We start from the raw sequence: 14,414 nt of genomic DNA, 5'->3' as shown, positions 1-14,414 counted from the left end.
TTATGTCTTTAATAAAAATTCAGACAAGCTTCTGACCTATCATGTTTAAAGGATTGGCATTACTTTTAAGTGGATATTGCATTACTTTTTTTTTATTTAAAAAAAAGGAGAAAGAAAAAGAAAAAGAAAAAGAAAAAGAAAAAGAAAAAGAAAAAGAAAAAGAAAAAGAAAAAGAAAAAGAAAAAGAAAAAGAAAAAGAAAAAGAAAAAGAAAAAGAAAAAGAAAAAGAAAAAGAAAAAGAAAAAGAAAAAGAAAAAGAAAAAGAAAAAGAAAAAGAAAAAGAAAAAGAAAAAAGCCAACACAGAGCCTTAGAATAAGGATTCTGAAAACTGCTGATGCAATGGGACCTGCCATGACTCAGCAGCAGTCCAAGATAAGTTCCAAATTTAAAGAAACTTTCACTCACTCCAAAGAAAAGCCTCCAGATTCTGAGTATTTGCCACATACCTGATTCCCCTCCACACCTGGCTTTCCTGGGAGTCCATCTAGGCCTCGTTCTCCCTGGAGAAGGACGAGAAAGAATCACTATAACACATCTGTGACGTTTGGGTTAGCGTTATACAAGAGATGTCCATGTTATTCTTTCCAAGCATAAAGATGAAAGAAGAATAATTCAAGCCAGCCCAGTAGAGAAAATACATATGTGTACTCAGAAAAGTTGCTGGGAGCATCCAGAAACAAGAAGGTGAACAAGACTGTGTAGTCAGTATGAAACTTCTATCCCCTCTAACCTTGCTAATTTCTGGCACTTATCTAGCTAGAAAACTTAGCATTAGGTAACTGGGAGGTGAATTCTGAGAAGCGGTTGTGTGCCAGCTTTCTACTTGGGCATCCTTCCTCTGCCTTCTGACCCAGGTTCATGCAAAGCAGGAGAACATCGATCTGTAATAGCTCTTACAAAAATAATGAGCCTACAGTCCAGGAACCGGTCGTTTTTACCCAGTTAAGAAAAATGTTTGATATTTCACCTTTGCTTTCTTTAACCTGGGGGATCAATTAATCCATTCTTATATGTCTTCAGAGATGGACAGTCCCCAAAGTCCACAGGCAACCTATTCCACCACTTTACTTTTAACACCTGCAGATATGTTTTCCCCCCATGTCTAAACCTGACTTTTTTCTCACTACCGTTTCAAAATAGTATGTCTTTCCTCATCCCTCCAGACACAGAAAACAGATTGCTCCCGTCATCCTCACAACAGCCTCTTATGTATCTGAAGTCTTACAAAACTCCCCCTTCAAACTTCAAACTCCAGACTAAACAACCTCGGTACTTTCAACTTTTCTTAACGGGTGTATTTTCCTGACCTCTTATCATTTTTATTGCTCTTATTTGGGCAGTATTCAGTTTTTCCACATCTTGACTGTAAATAGATGCCTGAAGCTGGATGCAGCTGAGGCTAACTCTGAGAAGAAAGATTATTTCATGCTTTATTTATATTCTTCTGTTTAAATCCCAGGATAATGTTTGCTTTAGCCCAAACCACCTTTTTCAGGACAGCTCCTTAATCAGTTCCCAATGATGTCCCTGCTCATGGCAGGGAGGGCTGGATTTAGATGATCTTTAGGGTCCCTTCCAACACAAACCATTCTGTGATTCCAAGATCCTAATCTGCAGCAGTGCACAATTAGTTGTGTATGCAGCATCCTGTACTTGCTTCTCAATGTCATATTCTGCATTGGGAGGATTACATTTACAAGACCATCTCGAATTCCGATCCTGACCTCCATTGTACTTCCACATTCGAACTTAATGAGCATATTTCATATTTTATAAACCAGGTCCTTGACAGAAATGATGACTAGATCAATCCCGCCAAACTTACTTTTTTCCTTACAGATTGTGGCCCTTGCCCATGCAGCCAGTGTATTTTAAAACTCTTTGAATGGGGACTTTCTCTCGCTCTGTAAGTGCTTAAATCTCTGTAGAATGGAACACTGATTTTGCTTGGCGCCTCCACAGTGCTGAATTCAAATAATCAAATACATACACACACTGCTACTGCTAACGTAAGTGTACGTGAACAAATTCTGCAAGCACAAGGAGTGACAGCAAAATATTAGCTTTACTCTATTTGTTTTAATTTCAGACTTTTTAGTTCTGATTAATATCCCACAGTATCCCTGACAGATCTCAGTTTTTGTACGCAAACCTACACTTACAGCACTGGATTTAATTAGCTCCTTTTGAAAACTGCCTTAATTCAGCATTCAGCAATGGATTTGCAAATCATTTCATTTCTTTCCTCCCTTTAGAAAGGCAGTCGGTCTCGTAACAGAAAAGTTATTTCAAAAAGATGCACCCAAGGAGCGAAATTAGAGGGACCTACACCCTACAAAAAGCAGCTGCAAAGCAGTGTCAGGCACCCAGATCTACTCACTGCTGGGGCAACAGCTTCCACATTCATAAAACATTTGCACTGTGTAACCAAGCTATGAGTATCCTGGATTTGAGACTTTCAGTGACAGTCTGGTGGGTTGCTGACAAAATGAGCACTATATTCTCAAGAGAATTTGTTAGCATCAATACGCTGCAGCCACAAGTACTTCACACACGCTCATTTAGCTGCCAAAATAAAAAAGAGTCAATATTCTTACTGCTAGTAATGGCGGCTGGGAAAGGCAAATGTATTATTTATACAAATGCATGCACTAGAGATGTTTGAAAATGTTCCAGAGAACTCTGCTTTCAGTTGTATCTTCAGAAAAAATCTGTTATTATAAATTTCTTTCTTAGGTTATTTTTTTCATTCTTTGAAAAAGGCCATTTAGAGACAGTATTTTTTTTCTTCAAAGAAAGAAAAAGCTCAATAAAAGATTTATTCTCAAATTTTCACTTCAAGACTCCCTTTCCTTCTCCTGCTGAAGAAAATTTATACATCAGCGTACACTGATTTGGTGAAAATTGAATTGTACAGAAGTCTACAGTGAGCCCACCAGACACAAAAGGATGAGATACCACTCACATTATCCAATGGGTCTTCTAAAGGACAGATGTAACTGATAATACCGGATTTGGGATCCTCACTATAAAACCTCAGTATTTTCATCAGAGGTTGCAAGATATAAGAACATAACAGCAAGATATTATACCAGGATATTAGGACTTTTGTCATACTGTGGTACAGACTGAATAGACCAGTACTCAGTACATGGGCTAACACTCTTGTCTGGTACAATAAACACTCTTCTCCTCAGGCAGAGAAGAAGCACGGGTTGCGTAGGTGTCAGTATTCAAATTACAAACTGAAAAGCAGACAAGGAAATATTTGGCCCGCCACACTAACGCCCACTGTGTTCACAGTAGTCCCGGCTTGTGGAAGGTAAAGCAGCAGCAGTGGATGCTCTGAGAACAGCATTAAAGTTGGGAAAAATCAAAGCACAATTGTTGTAGCAGAGATCTGTCTGCTTCAGGAAAAAAATAATAGAAGAAAAGAAGAGGAAAAAAAAAGAAAAAAGGAAATGAAAGGGAGCTCTAATTGTTCATATCCTTATAATGGAACAAAACCTATTTCATTCTTTTTGCACTTTAATCTTTAGCTTAGTCAGCTGCCAGCCCACACACTGCTCCAGCTCTCTCTCCCATCACGGTGATGTCAGAAAGACAGACTTTCTTCCGGGAGCCAAATATTCCAGCAGATTAGACAACCTCACCTCCGGAAAAGCAGCGGAAGCACCGGCTAGACACAACACACCAGTCCTGCAAGGGGCCGAGGCAAAAGAATGATGAAGATAAAGCAAGATCCAGCTTCTTGCTCTGGTCGCAACGGTGAGAAGAGATAATACGAAACCCAGCCATGGCTACTTCTAACTAAACAACAAAACGGATGGTGGGAACAGACACCCTAACACACAGGGAAGCAAAATGCAGTATCTCACGCTAAGGGCCTGTTAATCATTTGTCCTGCCAGGCTCAAGCTAGGTCTAAATCTCCATGTTCCTTCTCCAGGAGGAGATGGAGAGTGAGAAATGGGAACAAGGACGAGTTGGCAAGCTATTAACTCCCTCCTTTGCGCAAACACTTGTGGCCAGATATCGCTTAAAGGCAGATTGAACACAGGAAAAGTTGTCAGAAAGGCACTGAGATATTCCTGTCTCAGGGGCAATTTGAGACCCGAGCAAGACAGGCCACTGCACGGGGCTGCAAACCACCTAGAGCTGGAAAGAAAGGCTCTGCTTTGCCTGCAGGAGAAAATGGAGAACTTCGGTTGGGCTGAGAGCCTGGCTACAGCACACATCCCACCACTTCCCAGGGCAGGACCCCGTCAGCACCCTTTTCTCCTGGCAGAGGCAGCAAAATGCATTTTTGCAGGCATTTCTGAGAAGCCTTCAGCACCAGCTGACAGCTCTGCAACAGAAGTGTGGGCACATCTGAGATCTCTCCAAACGCGACAAGCAGACTGGAATAATGAAGGGCTTTGTGTTTGCCCAGCTCTCCTTTTAAATGCATACTCAGGCTATAATAGGCACTTGGCCTCTTCACTGAACCATAAAGGTGGTTCAAATCCCAGAGAGTCCTGTGCTGTGTAAAAAAAAAAAAAAAAACAAAAAACAAAACAAAAAAAACTGTTCCCAGACAGGAGAGAGCAGGAAACTGGGGAGCATCAGCATCACCAGTTGGATGAAGCTTTTAATAGAGAAACCACGTGGTACTCATTAAAAACTGAGCTTACAGTGATCATCACAGCAACTACACCAAGACAGGGAAATGCTGGATGAAAACTTGGTCAGCAGCAATCAATGGTTGTTCAGGGCTCACAGGTGGTGCATACAGTGCAGACACCCCACTAGCTCTCCTCAGTGGCATCCCAACACCCCATCCCTCCTCTCTTTCCTCTCTTCCTAGACTTAAATGTGGGCTTAGGAGACAGCAGAGATCCGTCAACCCCTCCTGTGCTCCCATGGGAGGTCACTCATGGACAGCACCAGGAGGTGCAGAGCAGTGAGGAAATTCTCCAACATCACCCTTCAAAGCTGGTGGTTTAAAGGAAAAAGGCAAAGAGCAGCCTGGCTTTTCCTAGCATGCAGCAAGAATACCTTGTCTCCTCGTGTTCCCTTTTCTCCTCTTTCTCCTTGTAGACCCTAAAAAGAAAAGGAAAAAAGAGATTACAGAACTCAGTCCAAGAAGAGGCATAGCTACCTCCTCTAATTAGTCACCAAATCACTGCACGTCTGCATAATCTATTTAAGTGAACCTCAAGGATGTTTATCTCGTTGCCAGTACTCCAAGTTGGCCACAAGCGTGGTCTAAACAGACTCACAGAGCAGGGATGACCCGTGGACCCAAGACAATCTGTAATATTATATTGTTCCCAGACACACGACCCTCCTGCCAGCAGCAGTGAGGAGGGACAGGGAACACACCGCAGCTGCAGATGGTCTAGAAGCCACCCACTGCTCCGCGTTTTTCATGTGGCTCATAAACAATGAGAACTTGAGTAGAGGACGATGCTGATGGAAAAACCTATCGCATAAACAAGCGAGAATACCCATTCCTGGTGGTTTTGGATGAAGTAGCTAGACAGACAGCAGGTACCTCTGAGAATTGGCAAATGTTAAATAATCCCTGTCCTGGAGGCCCAAGCGCATTTTTGCTGTGTGAATCCAGTGCTAGAGTTCATCTGGACAGCAAAATTCATCTTCTCCCCGGTACACCAGAACCATTTGCTGGAGCTGGGTTTGATGAAAGACAGCAATGCTAACACAGGTGATCGACAAAATGGGCAGGAATGGATTTCAGCCCCCCTCAGCACAGGAAGCACCGTGTATTTTACCTTTATTGTACCAACTGAGCAATCGACTAATGGCCACAGGCAGACAAATATGCTCAGTCAGTAGTGATCTCTCCAAAACTGCTGAAGTTTGAAACACTTCTTATAATACATTTATATTTCAACTTTAGTTTACTTTACACTGTGCTGAAGACTTAACTTTGAGCTGATGAGAGCTACATGTCTGGACTTACTTGGTCCATAGGATGACACAGATAATTAGTAAGAGCTTCATCTTTCATGCCATGGTTGACTGTGAGCAAACTTTTTGCAGCCCTGTCTCTCTCTAATGACCTAAAATGAGCCTGCACAGCTTCCCACACTGCAAAGCAATAACCCCACTGCTTCCAAAAAGCAGATGGGAAGAGATTTACAATATGACTCCTTTAATGCACTAATAACCATGGGGCCCTCGTATACACTGCGTAGATGATTACAGCCTTGTTCCTGCTCAGCAGCCCAAGCCAAATGTCAGTCTGATGACAGACATGGACAGGACCTTTGGTTACAGTGCACCACAGGTGGGTGCTTTGCTTTTCACATGAAAAGGTGACTCAAGGAGTAGGAAGGAAGCATTCTCATCTCCTTGTCCATTTATCTCATTAATATTGCAAGGATCTATGGCATGGGCAGGCAAGGCCACCCCTCTATTCATTTCATCTTCTTCAGGACTAACACAATTCAGCATTAGACCATGCAGGGAAACAGTACACACCTGGACAAAAGTACCCCTGCTGTTTTGAACACATTGGGTCTCTCTGTAGTGAGTTGTAAAGCAAGACCTTGGCTGGCACAAGGAAATCTTTTGGTGCATGAGCACGTCTGGTATGCCACTAAAGCACACCAATGTACAGCCGGGTCATTAAACCCCAGCAAATCCAATCAGCCTTTGCCACACCAGCTTTAAGGCTGCCTCTGTAATCACCAAGGTAAGACCACAAGGCAGAGATGCTAACTTGACAGCATGTGATTTATTTCGTTATTGTTGTCTGTTCATTCAAGGCAGGTCTGTCCCCTGAGCCCAAAGTGCTGTTTCCTGACAGTTTTGAAAATATGATTGGAAACTCGCTGAGAGCTGAGAGCTGGTGGTTTTGCTTGGTGTTATGATGAAGTTTTCAAGCACCATATAAATGGTGCATCAACACAGACCAAAGCAATTGCATTACAGTGGGAGCATCACAAAATCCCCAGCTGTTATCTTGGTAATCAAGTAATTTCTACTGACAGCTCTGTAGTAGGTGACGGTCTGCTCTCATTTAAAGAATTCACAAGAAACTCAATGAAGTCAAGAAAATGTCACTATTTGGACAGAGCACAGGTAAATAGTCAGATATACACTATATCGCTTAATTCAAACAAACAAAAAAAAAAAAAGTGGGCAGAACATACTGAAAAAAAAATGGATAGTTTCCAGAATGTCAAAAATGTAATAAGAAACATAACTTACCGGTGCTCCTACGTAGCCTTTAATACCTGGAGGACCCTGTTTTCCCTCAGATCCCTGGCAAAGAATTGACATACAGTAAAACAATGGGAACTGTTTCACATAAAAGACCCAAAAGAATGAGTTATTCAGAAATGTAACTTGTATTCCTTGGCTCACAGAGGGCTTTTGAGGCTTCTCAGTTATCTCAGCACTAATACACAGAGCAGTGCCTGACTTTACTTACCCAAAGTGACGCCCCAATGTTTGATTTTGTCCCCAGCACTCAGGCATTCGTAAGTTTTACTCCTCTGCTTTCAGCCTTGATTTACAAAGGCAACCTGTCACAGGCAAATTCCTCTGTGGGTTGTTTCAGAGATGAAAACCCTCAGTAAACTGGGTGGTGAGGTGGACAGGTCAGAAGGGAGAGCCATTTTACAGGGACCTGGGCAGGGTGGAAGAGTGTGCAAGCAAGAACTGTATGAAAGCTAACAGACGAAGGCAAATCAGGTCCTGGACTACATCCACAGGGGTATTACTGGCAGAGTTAGGGATGTGATCGTGCCCCTGTCATGAGCAGTGTTTGTCAGGACGCATCTGGAGCACTGTGTCCAGTTTTGGCCCCTACAATGCAAAAAAGATGCAGACTAGAGGGCATCCAAAGGAGGTGATCAAAGGGCTGGAGAAACTGGCCTGTGAGGAAGACTGAAGGAGTTACGTCCTTTAACCCTGGAGCAGAGAAAGCTCAGGGGGGACCTCATCACAGTATTCCTGTATTTAAGGGGTGGCTACAAAGAGGTTGGAGGCTCTCTTTTCACAAGGAGCCATATGAGAAAAGACTAGGGGCAGTTGTGTACAAGCTGCACCAGGAGAGGTTTTGCCTTTAAGTACAAAATAAATTGTTTACAGTGAGAACAATAAACCATTGGAACAACCTGCCAAGGGACATGGTAGAATCCCCATCACTGGATGCTTTCAAGATGAGATCGCACGGGGTGCTAGATAATCTCATCTTGGCTCCCTTTTCTCACAACCTGATGATCTTCCTGATGATCTTTTGAGGTCCCTTCAAGCTTTGGCTGTTCTACGATTCGATGTGCCCTAAATACGTATCGGGCATAAAAGACCACATTTTCATCATAAACAAGACAAATGCACGAGGATCAGAGACGTTTCAGTAGTCCTTCAGCTGGCTTTCTCCCTTGGAGATGGTAAACTGAAAGGCTCTCTCTGTGTATTTATGCGCCTTACAACCCCATGGATTGTCTGGATTCTCAGCTGAACAGGATCAGCCCTAAAAGCAACCCTACGTTGGCAGCCTGGTTCTGATAAGGTGTCCGTGAGAGTTGAGTAGGCCTCCTATATCACCTGCCTGGCTGATTATTTTGTTTCTTATCTCACTTTCCTTTTTCCCTCTCCCATCTGCTTAATGCCTGTATTGGGTTGCCACAGTGGCTAGGGCTTCAAAACAGACCAGGATTATATTTTTAAATGATTCTACATTCCTTCTTAACGGACATTTCCTATTAAAATAAAATAATAAAAATAAAATGCAAGACGTGTCTGGAATGAACAATTAGGAGAAGTGGGGTGTTTTTGTCCCTGTTCATGTGCCTGGGAGGCTGGTCATGTCACGCCGCTGTTTACACTCGCATTTAGTCCAAATGACAATCTCATTTGCAACAGTTGTTAAGCACAGACCTGGCCGGCTGGCTGGACTGTACTTGGCAAGAGTTTCGCTACTGCTTTAAGCAGTGCATTGCCAAAACTGTCCCCTGCCTCTGCCAGAAAGGGCTTTGCTCTTTAGAACAGATGAAACCGTGCCCTGAAGCTTATGAGCAGCTCATCAGCCCAGCTGTAAAACAGTTGAACCCAGGTTAAGAATGGAAGCCAAATGCGCTGCAAACTCACAGAGAGATTCACAAACAGGTTAACAACAGCTGGGTTTAGGCACAAGCAAAGTTGATCTCTACAGCATCAGGCACCTCTGCAGTGTCAGCTGTACAAGCCCTCTAACAGCAGAGCAAGAGAAGCAGGCGAACACTTATCTCAACCTGCAGAAAAATAATACTATCAAATTCCAGGCAAAACCCCTACGGAAACAGAAGCCTGCTCCGAGTTGTCCAAATTCTCAACGCCCAGCTCAGACTGTTGCATAAGCTGTGGTTATAACAGGCAGCAAAAGTTATAGAGAAACTGGGTTTGTCTGGATGGGAAGATTCGCTGATCCCACTCAAGGCCTGTGCTGAGATCATGTCTGGTAAACCTGAGAACTGCGAGACCTTCGACAGCTGATGTGAACGAGAATTAGGAAATTTGTCAAAATAAAAGCCTTACCTAATACTTTATATTTCAAAGCCTTATTTTTTGTCTCCTTTTTTTTTTTTCCTATCGCGCAGATATCTGTCGGTTCAGATAGCAACGCTATAGCTATGTCAGTTCCACAGCAATGACAGCCACAAAAAAATTCTCTTTAACATTTTATTAAAGATACAGAAGGAAGAAAGAAAAAAAAAAAAGGAAGGAAAAGGTTGAGTATTTGCTGCAGGTCTGTACAGGCTAAAGGGTCTGGTCTCAAACATTCAACCTTTGTTTAACTGCTATAAAACCATACAGTGAGGGAGTTGTGCTTTTTTCTCCAGACTCATTTACTCTATTTAAATTATCTTGCCAGGTCCCACATATTTACATGGGAGCCTTCTCCACTGAGCAATGGATATTTCCTGACATCCCAGACTACCACGGCACCTTCTATAACCAGATGCTCTGACTCGGATTGTCCCAAGGTTGACACCGTGAGCTCTTCTTTGCCTCCACCCACTTGTAGCCAGCAAGATCAGACATTCTTCCTCGATCAAGAAGTTTACCCACCACTGAAGCTTACCCACCAAGCTTGATGAGTTGGGGGAAGAAAAATCATTTTTATGATGAAGACACTGAGTGAGGAACAATCTCTCCATGACACTTCACTGAGCAGCAAAAGCAGGAAAGACAAATAACATACAGAGGGCATTTAATTCCTGTAACCCACACATGTACCCTAATGGACTCATCGTCTATTTAGGGTACTCCTGGGGAGTGAAGTCTTATTACAAGAAGTCTGCAGGACCCTTTTTTGTGCTACTGGAAATTTCATCATGCAATTAATGAGGTCTGTAAAAACTGCTTGGCACCTCCTTAAAAGAAAGAAATTGCTGGCAATTGACACTGAGGCAAAAGATTGGAAATCCCTCAGCCAAGCAGATGAATTTCCTGGGGTGTATGTACAGCTACCCAGTGTAACTGAGCTTGCCTGGCTTAATAGAAATGAAAATGGGTTGAGCTGGGAAGGACCACATCCCAAAAGACCATAGAAAATGCAAGGTAGCTTTCTATGGAGCCTGGGGTAGAGCCTGGAGCCGCTGTATTGATGCTGATGATTTTAAATAAAAGTAAGCGATCTGGCAAAAAGCAATCATTACAACAGTAATTGGAGACATGACCTTTCTGATTGCCAGCTCCATGCATCTCTATACACCCCATTCCACATCAGCAAGTGGCTGGGCTGGGCTTTGCAAAGGAGTGTTGATTCATATTTTAGACTTTTAAAGCCCTGACAACAAAATCAGGATTGTTTCTTAAAATAGTTCAGGCCAGAATCCAGCTCAAGGACGCTGCATATAGCCAGTGCATCCGTTCAAATAAATAAAAGTCACCGTGACAGCACGTGAACATGTTATATTTAGCTGCTGTAGCTTAGAGGATGGGGTTAGCCAAGCTCACCTCTTCTCTAGGAGCATTTGGCACTCTCTACTCAGGCTGTGTTTAGGTTCAGCTCCATCAGCACCTATCCTGCCCAGCCCATAGTGCTGAATTTGCATTCAGTATTGGCGCATTATTTGGCTGAACTATATGTGCCTGATGATCCTGGTGGGAAATGCAGAGCATCTTCCAGGATCAAGCCCTTCTGCAGGTAGATGTAGTTACCTCAGTTTAGCTTGGTTTGTAAAAGCTTTGCAAAGCAAGAGCGAGGAGCTTCATTGTACAAGGAGACTGGGTATTGTATAGCTTTTAATTCCACTGTGGAAAACATGCAGGGCATAGAGAAAACACCTATTTGTTTATTATATAATGTGAGATGCAGCTGACAGGCGTTTATGGGTGATGAATCCAGTTCATTTCATTTACTTCCTAATTCCACTGAAGGGCAAAACAATATCCAGAGTACCCCTTCTCAGTTCAGCCCAGCCCAGCTTTACAGCTGTCATTTATCCCCTGCTGAACATGCTGCCGTGCAGCTTCCACAATCAACCCCTTCGTGTTGCTGAAGGCAATACTGCTCCTGCAGAGAACCGTGGGACGACTGCCAAGTATTTCCACTAATTCACAAATAGACCATTAGTTCTGATACCCTCCTGATGAGACTTTAGGAAATGATGAACATTTCCCTCTATGAAAACAAGATATTTTGGAGAAAGAGCCTCTCTGTAGCTGAGAAACCCAAAAGAAACTATATAAACAGTGCTTTGTGGAGTCCTCTCAGACAGAGCCAGGTGACCATCAGGATGACATCTGGAAAAATGTTCATGTATTTAACTCCTATTTGAGGACAAAGCCATCAGTAAACTCAACAGGAGGTTTAGTTAAACAGATACAGCTCTTCCAGAAAAATGTGATGCTCAAAGACCTTAGCATGTATGGGAGCAGAACTGGGTCAAGCAAATTTGGATTATCAATCTCTTATCCTTGCCGCATCTTTCATAGGCTGAGCTGAACTTACTGTGCATGACGCCCCTGAAAAAAAACACTCATCAATCTAATGCACCATTGTCTTTGTGTGTTATAAAGATGACTGAAACTAGCTGATGGCTATTTATCCCCTCACTAACCAGGGAGCAAGGCAAGGAGAGCTGAGACTTTGGAAGGAAGACAAAGCATTGCTCATGAGAAGATGCAGCTGCATCTTTGTCAGAGTTGGGAGGGTTTACTGAAAACACGAAGCAAGGTTTATGTGCCCCAAAACATGTTCTCTTCACCTTCTTTAACTATACTGATCAAATAAAAGGTATTTCTTCTCTTTACATACCTTGCCTAATTTCTGACATACCAGCAGACCTCCTGATAGAAATGTGCAATTTGAGCTTCTTCATTCACCAGTGAGAATATCAAGAAATCACAAACAAAAAAATAATAATTCAAGCAATCCACACATACAAAAACTCAGTGTAAAAGGTACGCCTACACATGTAAAGAAGAAATAGAAATCTTACCTTTGGACCTGCTGGCCCAGGCAGTCCAAATGCTCCCGGCTGTCCTGGTTCACCCTGTAAGTAACAGCAGCAGCAGCGGTAAATGCTAATATTTTTTCTACAAAGGCTAAGATAACTCAAAGCAGTCTTTATATATAGTTTTAGAAATGGAAGCTCTATCTACTATCTACAGTCCTTAGTACCATTATCCAGAGATCTGGAAGTCCGCATTGTGCTTTCTTTGCAAAAATAAACGCAGAAGGAGACAAACAGAAAACTGAAGTAGTTATTCATCTGCTCTTCAAACACAACCACCTAAATAGCTAGAAACGAATTCTCTAAGAAGCAAACAGCTTGCACCAACTACATTCTGCAATTGCTGATTCCTTGGAGATAACATATTGCATTTGGTTGGCGCAATAAACACAACCTATAAGAAATTCTGCAGACACAAGTATGTTGCTGTCCGATCACAGACCCTGCCATGCAGGAAGCAATGAGGTTGTACCAGTTCTGGAAGAGATATGGCACACTTCTGCCTGAGCAGGTCAAGGATCCACATGGCAAAAAGCAGAAACAGGATGTAAGTGACAGAAAAGTAGGAGCTTTTCTGCTGTATACCACTGCTTTGGGGCATTCATGCCTTTACAATGAGCCCTTTCCTCAAGTTCCTCCAGTCACCACAAAATGGCTGCAAAGGGACAGTGAATGGGATGATCAAGGTCCTTCCCCAAGGACAGCTAGGGCAAAAAGGAGTCACGGAAGGCAAAGAGTTCAGAATAATAGACCACTGGGATGAGGAAGTTTCAAAGGGACGGTGTTTGAGCTCCAGTGGTTGAACAGAGGAAAGGATGAAAACTCTAAAACACATTTATATAAGATGCTGGAAAATTTATCTGTGGTTTTATTCCTCATGTGTATTTAAAGGCAGTATTTGGTATGCTTCATCCTTCTTTGACCTAACCCTGCACCTTCATCTTTGTCCTTAGCTTTTAGCAGTGCCCGAGAAGATCTCAGGTCCTTGTTTCTGTGGCCGAGCTGCCTGTTTGCCCAGAGAGGTTGTGGATGCCCCACCCTTGGAGGTGTTCAAGGTCAGGTTAGATGAGGCCCTGAACAACCTGATACAGTGGGTGGCATCCCTGCCTATGGCAGGGGAGTTGGAAATAGATGATCTTTAAGGTCCTTTCAAACCCAAGACATTCTATAATTCTATAATATTTCTCCCACGCCTGTCCATTTGCTCCTGGAAGTACAAGATGCTCCCCAACACCTGCCCTCTCCGCTGGCTGACATCTCTTGGCCAGCCTCAAACCAAATTGCTGAGCTCTGCAGCTGCAGCTATTAAACCACCGCAGCCGCAGAGTCCCAGACCTCAGGCTGCCACGGCTTCCCCCCTCTTCCAGCTTAATGAATGGAAACAGAGCTGCCCCTGGAGCCTCTGGGGATGGCTAATCCGTACAACACCCACTGTCACTGGAAACATGCGAGGGAGAGCGCCGAGGCTATTAACCTCCTGCCGTTTGTTTCTGCTGCTCCTAAAACGGCCATACAAATCCCCAAGATGTGTTTCACTCAATACAGATTGATTTCCGCTGCCTGGCTTGCACCGAAAGGCGAGGATTACAAGGGAGAAACAAAAAAAAGCTTACGGCTTCTCCTTTTGCTCCATCCTTCCCCGGGAGGCCGGGCGAGCCAAGGGACCCCTGTAACAACAACAAGACTGTCATCATCAGCACGATATTAACACCGCTTGCAAGCGCAAGGACATGAGTAATGCAGCAAGACAAGAATAAGGAATTAGGAGAATCATTTCTACACAAACATTTATTATTTACAGTCTCTGGAGGAGCTGCAGCTAACATTAACACACTACGGCCAACTGATGAGCTGTTAATGAGGAACTAGGCACTCTTGGCCACTTAACTCACTTAAGAGTAAATTAATATAAAAGCTCTGCAGCCGATGAGACACATAACTATTGAGTCATCTTAA

The 14,414-nt window shown here is 43.1% G+C and overlaps 1 protein-coding gene across 2 annotated transcripts in view; it reads right to left on the bottom strand.

Moving 5' to 3' along the window:
* The window catches only part of COL22A1 (collagen type XXII alpha 1 chain), a 232,239-nt gene that overhangs the window by 91,083 nt on the left and 126,742 nt on the right, over nt 1-14,414 (bottom strand). For both annotated transcript variants that reach the window (XM_083826393.1, XM_083826392.1), the window contains 5 exons: nt 14,072-14,125; nt 12,444-12,497; nt 7,219-7,272; nt 5,038-5,082; nt 448-501 (listed from right to left, as the gene is read on the bottom strand). In XM_083826393.1, coding sequence (XP_083682519.1) covers nt 448-501; nt 5,038-5,082; nt 7,219-7,272; nt 12,444-12,497; nt 14,072-14,125 — 261 coding nt within the window. The remainder of the gene's footprint in view (nt 1-447; nt 502-5,037; nt 5,083-7,218; nt 7,273-12,443; nt 12,498-14,071; nt 14,126-14,414) is intronic.

The sequence above is a fragment of the Anser anser genome (genome assembly GCF_964211835.1).
Source record: "Anser anser genome assembly, chromosome: 2".
NCBI lineage: Eukaryota > Metazoa > Chordata > Aves > Anseriformes > Anatidae > Anser > Anser anser.
The sequence above is the reverse complement of the archived record's forward strand: the minus strand, read 5'-3'. Positions and strand labels throughout refer to the sequence as shown.